Source organism: Rhinolophus sinicus, chromosome 6 (assembly GCF_057876585.1).
Source record: "Rhinolophus sinicus isolate RSI-liver-muscle chromosome 6, RSI-T2T, whole genome shotgun sequence".
Taxonomy (NCBI): domain Eukaryota; kingdom Metazoa; phylum Chordata; class Mammalia; order Chiroptera; family Rhinolophidae; genus Rhinolophus; species Rhinolophus sinicus.
In genome coordinates, this window is record NC_142506.1 from 29750369 (window position 1) to 29765375 (window position 15007).

At 42.1% G+C, this 15007-nt stretch overlaps 1 protein-coding gene across 3 annotated transcripts in view; it reads right to left on the reverse strand.

Moving 5' to 3' along the window:
* GRHL2 (grainyhead like transcription factor 2) overlaps positions 1-15007 on the reverse strand; it is a 151486-nt gene that overhangs the window by 73317 nt on the left and 63162 nt on the right. For all 3 annotated transcript variants that reach the window (XM_019754156.3, XM_019754155.3, XM_019754154.3), the window contains exons 6-7: positions 14778-14934; positions 10777-10888 (exon numbers count right to left, since the gene is read on the reverse strand). In XM_019754156.3, coding sequence (XP_019609715.3) covers positions 10777-10888; positions 14778-14934 — 269 coding nt within the window. The remainder of the gene's footprint in view (positions 1-10776; positions 10889-14777; positions 14935-15007) is intronic.

Genomic DNA, 15007 nt, shown 5'->3' on the forward strand with positions numbered 1-15007 from the left:
GCTGCTCAAGCTCCATTCAGATTAACCTCTATTTTCAACCTCCCCAATTGCCCCTGGCCACCCAATCACACAGAAAACTGGTTAACACACATAGGAAGGTAAGTCTGTTAAGTGTGTGATGGGGGGCTGGGGTGTGGGGAGACTGCATTGGCTATTCTAGTTTGTTACGTGAATGATTTTTGCAATAACTGCTATTTGAATTACTTATTGTGCTATTCCTGTTTATTTTCCATCAATTATTAGAGGATGTAGATATTATTTAAAAAACTGAAATTCTAATTCTGTTAACTACCATATTTCCCCAAAAATAAGACCTAGCTGGACAATCAGCTCTAATGCGTCTTTTGGAGAAAAAAATTAATGTAAGAACCGGATCTTATATAAGACACGGGTCTTATAGTAAAACATTATAGTAAAATAAGACCGGGTCTTATATTAATTTTTGCTCCAAAAGACGCATTAGAGCTGATTGTCTGGCTAGGTCTTATTTTTGGGGAAATAGGGTATACTTCTTCAAGAGGGTAAATTTGTCCTTCAAAGGAGGGAAGCTGTTGCTGCCTTCACTATTTTCCTTTGTAATGCTGACCGCAGCATCTGGGGACTGTTGGTGAGAGTTCAACTGAATCAGCAGCCACCTCAGAAAAGCTGCATAAGCTCTCTAAGCTGGTTTCCTGATCTGTGAAATGGAGAGAAAACCAGCACCTACCTCACAGGATTGTCACACAATGACGAGATGCCCATTTATTTAGCACTCAGTTATTTCAATACTTGTCTTTTCAAGAGCAGAAAAACTAGCGGCGGCTTCACATTCCTGGAGCCTGTTCAAAGAACTTTCGTCAGATTAGCTTCACCATATTTTGGCTTCTGCAACCTCAAAGAGCTTGATTTAATTTTGGAAAAACTTTCCCTTGGCAAGTTTTAGGTTTTGTAAACAAAGAAGAAAAACTTTAGATTTGTCTAATTTCACACTTGGGGGTACTGAGAAGACCATAAATTTCTTTCTGTTGAAAGGCACAGTGAAATGCTGGAGGACGGCTGAAAAAGACCAGCTCTGTAGTTTTGTTCAATAAATAGATGAGTCTCATGAAACTCTCAGATTGTATCTCCAGATATTTTCTAATATTTTAAGCTAATCAAATAATATTTAAAAATGTGAGACCATTGGGTTATTTGAGGTTTCATTAAATGCATCTCTGAAGAAAGAAAAAAATTAGGCCGCAAGCAAACACGAAATCAAACAAAAGCATAGATGATGTGTTTGAGATGAAAGCATGTTCTTGTGTAGCTAAACATATAGAAAAGGTCCTACCAACCAATTAGAGGAAAAACAATGTGGTACCGTAATGTGGAAAAAAAAAAAATGGAATACAAGAAATAAAGAATTTTACAGTATTAAATATGATGGCTCTATGAAATGGTTTTAGTTACCTCTCTCTCTCTCTCTCTCTCTCTCTCTCTCTCTCTCGCTCTCTCTCTCGTGTGTGTGCATGTGTGTGTGTGTGTGTGTGTGTGTGTGTGTGTGTGTATGTGTTAATTTTGAAAGCTCATAATCTAAACCAGTACCTGTTTATGGGACCGTTTTACCTTCTCATTAAAACAGATTCTCAGAGGGGTCTTCCACTATTCTCTATGTAACATTCCTTCTGATTAACCACTCAAGGTTTAAAATTGTCAGCAGGAGGAAAACTCTTTAACCAGAAAAGGTTATTAAACAATAATGTCCTGGAACTAGATAAACACACTTCCTAGGAACAATGAAGAAAAATGGTAAAGGACCACATTAATTGTAATATTTAATTTTCAAACCCAGCTGCCTTTTTTTTGTTTTGGAAAATTTGCTTTTAAACAATTTCCTATTGCTTATTTCAGGGAGATCATAATAATTTCTAGTTAAATTAAAAATGAGTCATATCTCCCAGTTTTCTAGTGTAATATAATATTTTTATGCAAGCAATTAATTAAGTCTTAAGAGTTGTTAAACAAGTTTCATCAAAAGGGCTATAGGATAATAAAGTAATATTTAAAATATAACAAAGCAAAGTACCAAATACACATTTAGCCCCCTCGCATCTAGAAAAATATGACCAAAATGGATTCAGCCTGGAAGAGAATGCAAGACCCCAGCCTGATTTCCCAGTTAGCAAACATGTGCCTGCTTACTGTGTTAGCTAAATACACAAAACCACACATGGGGTTTTGGTCATCAACTAGTTGACACCAGCTGAGCATCCCTTCTGTGCCAGGCTCTGTACTGAGTGTTGGGTATACAAAGGTTTAAAAAAAAAACATACTCTCTCTACTCAAGAGGCTCAGCGTCTAGTGGGATGGACAGAATGCAAACTGATAAACCAAGTGAAACATGGCAAAGGGCTATTGTCTAGATATAAACCAAAACCTGTGGAGGGAGCAGCTGACTCTGCTGGGAAGGATTTGGACGATCTCACCCAAGTGGGGACAGACAGACAAGGCCTTAAGGGGAAATATCTACCAGGTGAAGGAGGGAGGGAGGGCTATTCTAGGCAAGGAGAGCCTCCGAGAAGGAACAAAGGAGAGGTTGGAAGTAACCAGGAAAACTAGTGAGGGGCAAAAACAGACCTATAGATTTGGCATTAAGAAATTTTTAATAAAAGACAGGTTATGCTGGACTGAGACACAAGTAGTCAGTCATCTAGGATGTGGGGTAGGCACACGGAGTTCCTTTTAAGAAACATGGAGTGGAAGGGAAGAGGAAGACCCAGCAATAGCTTGAAAGGAAGTCTGCAAGATCAGAGCCTGGACAAACGGGCAGTGTGTGAACTCGGGAGCTGTCCTGGAACCTTCTCTGGGGGTCTAGAAAAATACTACTGAGACCCCTGGATCGCCCCAGGCAAACACGCCGACAGGAAGTGTTTCTCTCCGGGGCTGTTGTCCCCAACAAAATGAGCTTCTGGGAGTCACACGGAGACACGCATGCAATAAATGAAAAGCCACAGTGGCTCGATTATTATTGAAGATTAATATATTCTGCCTGAACTGAGATTAAGTTTAAATACTTGCATTTTATAATGTTTCCAAATATAACCTAATAGCCTACCACACTTTTATCATATAAATATTTCCTAACCAAAGTTGAAGATGAAAAGGAATTTTCAGCAACTGTGGCTACAGCACTTGTCTGTAAAACAGGGTGCCTCTCACTGAGTGTGCCTGTGACGGCAGCTCGAGCCAAGGAAAGAGAGCAAGACCCTATGGAGGAAGCAGGGATCAAGGTCGCTCTTCTAACTTAGCTCTCACTGCGTGGGCTCTCACCAAAGGGAAGGGTTTTGGTTTTTTTGTTTTGTTTTGTTTTGTTTTGTTTTGTTTTGTTTAAGTTGGATGCTTTCAAGAGGTTTGGTTTGGTTTCGTTTTGAATCAAATGTATTTTTCATGTCTATTCAGAAGTGTGGAAACTGTCTAGGAAAACATTAAAAACCGAAATTCCATTTACTTGAGTTATTTTTAAAGGAAGGTAGACCAACACTTTCCCAACTGCAGGGAGAGAGCAGGTCTGTATGATCCTGGGAGAGGAGAGCCCTCCAGAGAACAAAACTAAATGGCTGGGTGAAAAACCCGGGTGAAGAGAGTTGCAGTGCATTGTCTGCTAGCCTGTTTGGGCCACGAATTCACGTGGACTACCTGACCTTCGGAAATGTGGCAGCTTTCTCCCCAACCCTCTCTCCAGTCTCCACCCTCCCACTTCTGCACACCTCTGAGTAGCTCAGCCCAGGTTTGGCTAAAAAAATGCAAGAAAGCCTACTTGTGAGGCACGTCCAATCCAGCCTCCTCTAGAAAACTCAAAGAAAAAAACAGTGTTAATTTTAATCACAATTCCTGTTTGAAAGTAGAGTGTAACTCCAGACTGAAGAGAGCGCCTACCCTGGACAGATCAGCCAAACTGAACAATTCACAGTGGTCAGCGAAATTCTGGGTTTGAGAGTCTTCTGAAAGGCTTCTCTTTGAGCCCTCCAGGAAAACTATTTAGAACTAAACTTGAAGAAACGCTTTGACTTAATTGGAACTTAAGTTTTCATGGAAAGCTTTCCCTCAATATAAAGCTGCTATCAACAGAGCACAATTTAAAAACTGGCTCTTAAGAAATAGATCTGTATGAGAGCAGAGATGAAAATCCTATAATCACATGTTAATAACCAAAGATGTACTATAATTGCCTGCTAATTACCATGGGAAACTACAGGATTAATATCAATGATATAACTAATACATCCTGATGTATTATAATCCCCTACTGGGAAAGACTACTGGGAACCAAAATTAAAGACAGAGATTACATAAAGACCAAATGGTTAGTTTCACAATTAACTATAAAATTATGTCAATAATGGTTACATTGGATGTAACTGTAAAGTAAGATGCTTATTTGGATGTGCTTTTGGAATCAGTCTCATTACATTACAATCCAGACCACCCATTCTGAAAATGCAAACCCCATAAAGTTCATTATTTTAGACCATGTGCATTGTACAATAGTAAAGTAATTTTTAATTCTGGTTGAGAGAGAGAAAGTCTGTGTGAATGTGCCTCAACCGATCTGTTGTGGCTTCTGACTCTCTCTTTCTATAAAGTGAATATTAGTCGTTGAACCTCTTCTAATTTTTCTTCCCTGCTTGAAAGGGAACAAATGAAAAACTCTGCCTTCCCCAGAAAGCAGCTTTAGAATTCTCTACTGTTTCAGTAGACTTGACAGATAGTCCAGTTCATTGTGTGATTTATGATTCATTTCAAATATTTTTTAAATGGCTCACACTATGCAAAACTGGGTAACTCCACTATGCAAATAAGTCTCAGGGAACTGCTACCCTGCTCTCTGTGTAGATGGTGACTCAAATTCATCATGCCCCTGGCTGAACTCAGCGCCAGGCCAGCCTACGCTCTCTGGCCACTCGGCTTCTCCTGACTCCCCTGCCTCAGGGCAAGGCATCCACCTGGTGACAAAGCCGCACTTTTTTTCTGTGATCCTTTTCTTCTCCTTTATCCCCACAGGCAGGCACCATGGAGAGTCTATCACTTCTAGAATTTGTCTCTCTTTCCTGAGTTACCTTTGTATCTCCCCTTTACATGCTTCATTCCTCTGGATACTAGTCTTTCACCAGCTATAACTGATCTCCCCATTGCGTCACTTTATCCCACTCCCCAGGCTGGCCCAAAATTACCTCCCTGAAATACAGACATCATCCCATTACAGTCCTGCTAAAAATCCTCAATGATTATCAAAGCGCCTGAAATCAAGTACTGCAATTCATTAAAGAGGAATGTCCGTTCATCACAATATTCTACTTGCCTATTATTTCTACATATTCCCTTCTGTCTGTCCTTATCAGAGTTCTTGGGGTACTGATGTGCAAATGGAACTCATCCTCTTGGATGAATGACAGCAGGTAGATACAACTTTTATTATCTCTCTTTTACGTATTCCTGGATCTCTAAAATCTACTCCATTCGACCACAGAAAAACATGGATTACACACAAGGTATGCATGTTACACTTCGATATAAAAAAAGAACACACACACACACACACACACACACACTTCAATATCTCCCCAACAAAACTACAAAAGAGGACTTTGTAAACTCGAGATAGTTTCAAAGCTGTAAAGAGCCTAATTACCCTCCACATCTGGTGTGCCGAAGATCCTGGGGGTGGGTCTTTGCAGAGGAACTGAAACAGCGTTTGCCCAATATTCTACCTGCAGCTCTGAGGTTTGCCACCAGGGCACACAGGTGGCAGGAGTCAATGGCCCTCTACCACCGGAAGTCCTTAGACACCATGCTGGGCTCAGTCAGCCTCCTCTGGAGGCCCAGAGGCTCCTTCTAGATCTTGAGCTTCACATCCCTGCCTCCCCAGGATTCCCCCTGAAAAAGCAAACCTTTCCTCAACTACCAAATCCTTCTCTCACTTTCTCAACCCCCTTGACTCCGGACTTCCTTCCTTCACCCTCCCTGTATTGGCTGACTCGATTAACACTCCCGCTAGCAAGTGTGAGAGTTTCTACCCCTTCCATCAGTGCTAACCGTTTCTCAGACTTAATGAAATAATTGGCCAATCTCGTTTTGGTTTTTCTGTCTTGGCTCCTGCACTTATGCATGTGTTTTTCCCTTCGCTTGTAGCACCCTCACACACATTTTTCATCTCAGATGTTCTTATTATCCTTTCAGAGAGGTCTCCAAAACATCTCTGGGAAGCGTGCCTCTGAGCTGCCCCTCCCCCCGTGGCATCTTAGCCATTGAACAGTTTGAGGACAGGGGCTCTGCCTTCATTAGCTCTGAATCGCCAGTCCCTCGCAAAGGGTTTGACATGTTTGCTGAATGAATGTGGGATAAGCTTGCCTTTCTGCAAGCTTACGGGGGTTTTCACACTCAGAGACAAACGGAATGACAGATAAAATCTAAGTGGCTATCAAGTCAGGAGGTATAATTGGCACAGAAATGCTCCTTGGGCTGCAGGAGGGAAATGTATTTATGACCTGGAAAAATGGTTGTTATTCAACAAGCTCACAAGAAAGAACCTGTGAGACCTGGAGAACTCAGCTGTGTGCTTTGAAAAGCAGCAAAATTTACTTGGACCAGGAGTTGTTTGTTTTACTTCACTAAGTAAGAGCTAATTGCTAACGTTCCCCCCAACCAAAAAAAAAACCAAAAAAACAGTTTATGGCCTAACGTACAAGAACCACACATGTAAACTGGCTTTCAGAAATGTCAGAACTAACAGTGGCCATGAGTCCCGTCACCCAGACTGCAAAACGCTCTCAGTGTCTGGAGAGGAAGGCACAGAGGGAAGAAGCAGGACATTGGGTCAAGGTCAATTAACGCATGTCTCCAGTCAGTCTGCATGTAATCGGTGCCAGGTGGGAGCCAAGAACTATCTACGGTTGGGATACACAGACAATACACAGTGGAGTAAGGACATTGGATAATGGAAACAAACAAATAACAAAGAATGCAAACTTCAGCATTCTTGGGTTTCCATCCCACCAACACCACTTAACCAAGTACATGACCTTGGGTAAAATTCCGAACCCCTCACCATCAGTTTTTAAACAAAAAAATGAGTTGTTTTGAGGATGAAGGACAAAATGCGTATGCATGATGTAAAAACAGAGTCTGAAACATAGAAGGAAATGAACACATGGGAGCTGTTATTGAGACACAGTTCATTCCTTCAAAGGCCTACCGTCTGTCAGTGTAGTAAGAGTTTTATACACTTGTTTGTTCATTGGTTCATCCATTCATTCTTTCATTCAGGAAACATTTACTGAACGCTCATTATGTCTCAGGCCCTGTGCTAAGCATTGGGGCTAGATCAGGGAATAAAACAGACAAATGCCTGCCCTCATGAGACTTATCTTCTAGAAGGAAAGGGAAACAACAATAAATAGAAACATATATACATAGATAGCATGTTGGGTAGTAAGAAGCACTCTGCAGCAAAATAAAGGTAAGGGAGCTCAAAGATGATGAGGGGATGACATTTAGGTAAGTTGATAGGGCAGGTCTCTCTGATAGGGCGACAAGTACAGGCCTGTAAGAAGTGAGGGAACAAGCTGTACAAGGTGCAAGTATCCACCCCAGGAGGGCTGTGCCTGGTGTGACGCAGTACAGCCTCATCGGAAACCCTGCTCGGGACACAAGGCACCTGGGAACCGAGGCTCCACATGCTCTGAGGAGCAGTCTCCTTCCCTGGGCCCTGGGTCCTCAGGCTGCCACTCTCCTTTGCATGGACCCACCTACAGGACACCATCAGGGACACTGAGGGGCTAATCAGAGGATTAGGAGCAGCCTCACAGGACAATCAATAATCTAATCCAAGTGAGATAAATTATGTAAGGAAAGATGTAGGGTGTTTGCCAGACATCATTTTTACAGGGTACAAGAGACGACAGAACAATCCTTGAGCTGAGGAGGTGCCCAATAAGGAAAGACAGAGAGGTGAAAGCTCCACTGGGCTTTGCTTGGAGTGGAAGCAGAGAGGCAGAGTACCAGAGCGAGAGCTGGTTATCCTCTGCAAAATGAGATGAAACAATATCCATACCCATAGTCACAGAATTGTGTTGTGTGTAATTTGAGGAGTTTGAGGTTCCCTATGGCCCACCCACAGATTCCCAAGGGCCATCGGTTACGATCTGGACAATTTAGTTGAACTTGGCTGGTGAAGATTTGGGAACTGCAACGTTGGAGCCCTGACTTTAACCGCCAGCTTCACAGAGGTTAAAAAAAGGACTTCATTAAATAATTTTGGATTCTTCTTTTCTTTTGTAGGCTACTAGAAGGTTCTCAACTCAAACTGGCAAATGTATGGCGCATGTGCTCTCTGGCCTGCCTTCACCCTCAGCAAGCATTGATAAGCCTCCTGGTTGAGCCATGGTGTAGCCTCCTAAACATTCTCAAAGGCCCCCTTTATATTAGAAATGGTCTTAACCACCTACTGGCAGAGGAACACACAGTTTGATTTTTTAATCTAGTAGAAGAATGAATTATATGAGATTCTTTTGCCTATTTCTTCATCCTGTGTGAGTAGCTGTCAGGTTGTGGTTAGGGGTAGAGACTGTGGTCAGAAAATCGATTTTCCATTTGAAGCTAAGGGGCTGATTTAATGTCTTGGTCTCAGGTTCAGAGCAAGGAGCCCGGGCAGCCATACAGCTACTGAGTAAAAGTCACAGATCTCAAAGATAAAGCATGTGTGTGTGTGCATGTGTGTGCGTGCATGTGTATATAAGGTTATACCAGAGAAAAGTCTGAAGGCAGGCAGGAGGTGATAAAGAGAGAGATAAGATTTGAAGTCCTCTCAGAGCTGAGAAATCATTCTGGCCTAAGAAAAGTAAACCTTGTAATAATATCAAAGTTGAACCAACAGGTATGCCAGTAAAATGCTTTTATTATTTGCCTTATTTGGACCTAGTCCACATTTCTATTTAATTGCTCCTCTCATTTTCTTGGGTAATAATTATAAGGCTAACTTTTCAAATAAAATAAAATTGTTCCTCTGCTCTATGCAGATTGGCTACAGAGCAGGTTAAGGCAAGTACCCCAAAGCCTTGTCCTAAGCCAGTTGGTCTCAGACATTCAGTGTATGACCTGGGCGAGGAAGATTGTTTATCCCAGCTTTTGCACTAATTATCTGAGAAGTCACTTGGGATGAGGCTTTCTAGGCCTCAGTTTCCTGGGTTCTTAGACAAATACGTTGAACTAGTTAATAGAAAATATGTTTGTGTGTGTGTGTGTGTGTGTGTGTGTGGTGTGAGGTAAGGAATGGCATAAACATTTTGCAGGATAAACCAGTAATTAGTTTCAACATGTTCTATGGTGAGTCTCTAACCCTAACCTAGTCCCTAACCTCTCTGTCATCGGTCAAGGAGTTCTCGCAAGGGTGAGACAGAAGGTCTGAAAACTCCATCACTGCAGTGTGAGAAATCAAAACAAACATCCTTCTAATGGCTCAGTAATACCTTCTGATACTCAGCATGATTGAAACCTTTACTTTGCCTGCACTCACTGGGTCTGCAGCCTCTCGGTCTATACAATGGGGTAATATAGCCTACAAATGAGAAATTACTTATTGCTTAGGGAGACAGCATGTAAAGTGTTAAAAATTATTTAGAAACACATATAGTACGCTCTGTTTTTAAGTATCTCCAGAAACTTTAAGATCCAATCCCTGACTTCCCCTGCTTTGCTCTGTGTATGAGGTTGATTCCTGCAAACTGCATTTGTTAGGGTCACATGCCCAGTGGCTTCTGGGTACATTTAGCCAATGGGAAGCACTGGCGGGAGATTAGGAGGCAAGGAGAAGCCAGTACACTCCCCCTCCTCACCGCTCTTGGCATTGAGAGGTGTCTCTGGCCGCGATTCCTCTGTGGTTCTACTTCGTCCTAGAAAGCCTGTCTCTCTGTGGTCCCAGCTCCTGCTGAGGCAGCCCCACCATGGTTCCAGCTCTTGCTGGGTGGCTCTCTCAACACCCACTACCTCCTCCCTTTGATCTTCCATCCCACAGGTAATAGCAGTAGCTCATCTCCGGATTGCCTCACACAGTGCCTTCAGCCTTCCCAACAACATTTGCAATGAATTCCCTCCTGGCACCACTTGGCATGAGCTCTGCTTTCCTGACTGGACCTTGAGTCCCACTGAGGAGACTATAGGTCTCCAAAGAACAGACATCAGTTTAGGAGTATACAGATTCCAGAAAATGTACTTGGCAGATTCATTCCTTCTTTGCCGTCAGGGAAGGTCTCTCAAAGTTTTCATTTGCCTGACCACCCTGTACTATTTGTGCTAGATGTATTTTAGCATGGAAAGAACACTGGACAGATAATTAGAGAACTCGAACTCACTGTCCAGTCATGTGACCTTCACAAATAATCTTGAGCCAAATGACCCTGAGGTCATTCATGTCACAGAGGGATCAGAGTTCAACTGGCCTGTTAGGCTCAAACATGGGAAGGCATGGAGATTGTTTTATAAACTGACATGGTCCTTGCAAACCTAAATATGTTACTATTATTATATGGGACACAGTTGAGTTTCATAGAACAAAAAGTGCTTTGCACTCAACTTAGCCCAATTTGATTTCTCAGCCTAATTTACACTGAATGTACTAACAAAAGAAAAGGGCATAGACTAGTGCCTCGCACATCACAAGTGCTGTGTGGGTCCTAGCTGTGGTTTCTGTGCTGGGCCCTCCTTTGCATCATGACAACTTGGCAGCTTACCAAAGACCATGCAGGGAGGTCTGGGTCAACTTACCAATGTCGAGGACCCTCTGCTTTGCCGTATGCTGCCGAGAGTGCCAGTACTTCCAGTATTTCAGCTGTTCATCTCGGTTTTTGTCTTCACTGAAGACCACCATCACCACGCTCTGCAGAGAGGAGAATCATGGAACTTACTTTGTGTTCAGTGCCTCAGTTGCTTCACACCGTCTCTAGTTCTGCCAGAAGTGTGTTTCTGTGATGTTGCTTTTCTTGCTTTACAGGAGGCCAGACAAGCTCAGTTATATGATTTGTTTTGTTTTAAAAGGGGCCTACTTAAAAAAATGATTGGGAAATGAGAACAGCACATGGAAAAAAAGAAGCCAACATCATTTTTACCCTGAGTCAAACAACCAGATTAACCAATTACCAGCAAATTAATTATTTTGTGAGGTAAATGGAAATACCAAATTTTTTTTTTCTTGTACTGAGAACAAGCATATTTTTGAAATTTTGTATCCTTAAACATAAAATCTGGCATCATTTGTAAAGGAGCAAATATCTGTTTGTGGACTAATAAGTGCCTCAGGATGGAATACTGGATTAATGAGAGAAATACTAAAGTAATGAGAGGAATACTAAAAGGTAAGTTCAAATTGATGAACACAGATCTAAGCTACAAACCAAACAATACAATGTCAACTATGTTATTTATTTCAATATAATGTGATGTGCTTTAAAAATGAGATTGAGGGCGGCCAGATGGCTGAGTTAGTTAGAGCATGAGCTCTGAACAGGGTTGCCGGTTCGATTCCCACATGGGCCAGTGAGCTGTGCCCTCCACAACTAGATTGAGGACAACGAGCTACTGCTGAGCTATTGGTGGGCCGGACGGATGGCTCAGTTGGTTAGAGCGCGAACTCTTAACAACAAGGTTGCCGGTTCAATTCCTGCATGAGATGGTGGGCTGCGCCCCCTGCAACTAAGATTGAAAACGACAACTGGACTTGGAGCTGAGCTGCACCCTCCACAACTAGATTAAAGGACAATGACTTGACTTGGAGCTGATGGGCCCTGGAAAAACACACTGTTCCCCAATATTCCCCAATAAGATTTAAAAAAACAAAGAGCTTGAAAAACTGATTATATCTTATAGAAATAAGAATTCAAAACCCCTTTCAGTTCTAAATTATAAACAGTCTCGTTAACCTAAATACACGTTAATTCACTGTCATTTATGAGCTAGAGAGGTACCAAAAACAAACAAATAAACAAACCCAAAGAATCTTTTAATTACAGTATCAGATATGGCTCTCCCCTTCTCACTCTATATCCAAAACACTTCTTAGATATTTTCCTACTGTTCCAGAAACATATTTCATTGATTCTTATTCCTTAATAATTTATTCTTCGTAGTATTTTATACACTTGTCATCATCTACTTAATTATTTACAATAATTCAGTCGATGGCAACGTCTTCCCATTGGCTATGAACTCAATGAGGACAGGACCAGCGTCACTCCCCACAGTGGCTCTCATGCCTGACAAATGATAGATACCAAATACAAGCTTGTGCCTGTACAGTCAAGTCAAAATCTGGCTTATTCCCAATGTATTGTGAACACTTGTTACACAAGAAAACAGATGTTTGTTAGAAAAACTAGTTTGGAAATGTGTATCTGTGTTATTCGAATTCACAAGCAGCATGACCTTCAAAGGCATGGAGATAACAAGACAGGGAACCATTGACTGGGCTGGTGGAACTAAGAGTCCAGCCAGCTCTTCATTTTTCTCCCTCCCGCCTCAAACTTTTCCATTTACATATGAAGGCCTCCTATTGTTTATTTCTGTCTGTTCCAAATAAAAATAACATTTAAGGTAACTGTTTATAGCAAATGAATAAATTAGCATAAATAATGGCATATTTTTGGTATGGAAATCAATTTCTTAAGTGATAAAGAAAAAGAGAGTTTCAACTGCAACTGAAACCAAGCCTATGTGCTGCAACTTAGAATCAAACACTGTTCTCAGAAATTAACGCTGGTAGGTTCCAAGTGCATCCGTCTTTCCTCCAGACTGCTTTCTCTCCCAGAGCTGAGCAGCAAAAAAGATTCACTGTGAGAGGTGCCATCCTACTTTCCAAGGGTGTTAGAGTGAAGAGCTTAACGGGAAGAGTGCTCCTCGTTTTAACCAAAATGGAACAGATGGAAATAAAATTTCCATATTAAATTATCTCCATGATTTCAGTGAAGTCGAATTCTTGGAAAAGTCCCTGTACTCCAAACTGTTGTCATGGCCTTAGAATACTAACCATCCACCACCTCTTCAGGATGATGCTAAGGGCGTTAGGAGATGTATATGAGTTATACACTTACTCGCAATTTACAAGGTTAGACAAAAAGAAAAATTAGCTAGTGTCTTTTGACCAGGCGTCCACATGAGAGGGTACTGCATGTGACTTCTAGGATATACATTCAGAGGGGGATCCCAGGCTGAAATGCCCATGCCTTTCAGCCCTCTGTTCTACTCAGTGCACCATTGTGGTTAATAGTTTCGGGAGTCTGACTGTCTGGGATATATCCTGGTTCCATCATATTTTAGCTATGTAATCTAGGCCAGTTACTAGCTTCTAAAAGGCCGAATTTCCTCATTGTAATATAAAAACAATAGTGCCTATTTCATCGAGTTGTTAGTTTCAAATTAGATGTATGGTGTTTAACGTAGTGTCAGCACATAGAAGATAGAATCAATAAATATCAGTTGTTATTTTGTGGCTCTTATTGTTGTTGCTGTTATGACATCCCTTCACCTATTATTATTATCGCATCCCTCCATTAGCCTTGACCACTGTTCTTCTTATTATGATGGCATCCCTTCACCATAGCCTTGACCTCAGGGTGGGAACATACTACCTCCCTTGACGGGCACACAGCACAATGAGCTCCTTTCTACCTGTAATATGCTCGGCCTTTGATGGGACATAAGTTCTATATCTTCCCCTCACTCTCAAGTGCCCTGCCTCCTACAGCTCCGATCTGAGACTGGGGCAGCCTTGGTGGAAGGAAGGCCTGTCGGACGGAGAAATGAGCAGTAGTTTTTTTCCTGTCTTTCTCATTGAAACCAAGCCAGAAAAACCAGCTGATCCAGAGATCACCACTGCAGTGATTTTACCAATTTTACCAGTAGGTGTCCAAAGACCCTTCTTTCTCTTTTTACCTCATTTGTTATCTTTGCATTAAATCTGGGCCGGGGACAAACTCAGCTGTTCTGCACTCTGGGTCCAGCACAGCATTCCTCTCTTAGTGTGCTGAAGAGCTAAGGAGGAGGTAGCTACGGGTGAAATAAGGTGGGGTGGGCACCACGCACACAGCAGCATAAATCATTTTACAACAGGGCAGGAAAGCCCTTCAACCTCTTTGCAGAGCTCTGCTATAATTATCTCTCTCAGTAGAGCGGGATTACCATTTCTTTCCCTTCTTGGCAGTAGCAGGAATGCCAGAGGCTGGCACGCTTCAGGGCACTTTCATTTCCCACAGATAGAACTAACACCAATGAACGTGAAAATTCCTCCAGGTCACTCCTGGTTGGGATCATATCATGCCTCACTCACCCCTTGGTGAGGAAGCACTGGGCTGCATAAGACTTTTAAACAAAGCTGCAAAGAGTCCGGGACACAGCATGAATCGCCCCCTCCTTTACAGAGGAGAGCAGGAACAAATATGTTCAAATACATTCTGGCTTATAGCTACTTCCCTGAAAAATTAAGATCAATTGATTGAAACAACAACTAGGTAGCACACAGGCAATGAATGAAGCTGGGAAAATTCCTTGGATACAGTCAGAAAGTATGTTCCAACCATGTCCCTTCCCTAGGGTTTATTGGTTACTGATTAAAATGATAAACTACAAGTCAATAAGTTCTCTTGCCCCAACTCTCTGACATTTGTTCTAGAATTATTTATTTTGGAATTTTTTCCATGCCCTTCCCACAAGGCTACGAGGTAGCAATTACATTCATCTGATCCCTCCGTGCATTATTGGAGAAAGGTGGTCCATACCCTGACTTTGCTGATTGGGTGTCGGAAGCATTTGTTGTCTCCAGTCTCACTGAGTGTTATGGCATAAAACTGTCCCTTGTTGAGGTAGGTCATGGGGCCTTCCCCCTGCTTCTGACGGAGAGATTTGGTGGCTTCCAGGGTGTACTGAAACGTGCCACTGTGAACAGAAAACAAACAGTGGTCAGATTCACTCATTTGGACTTTTCTGCCTTCCTGATCAATTTCACATC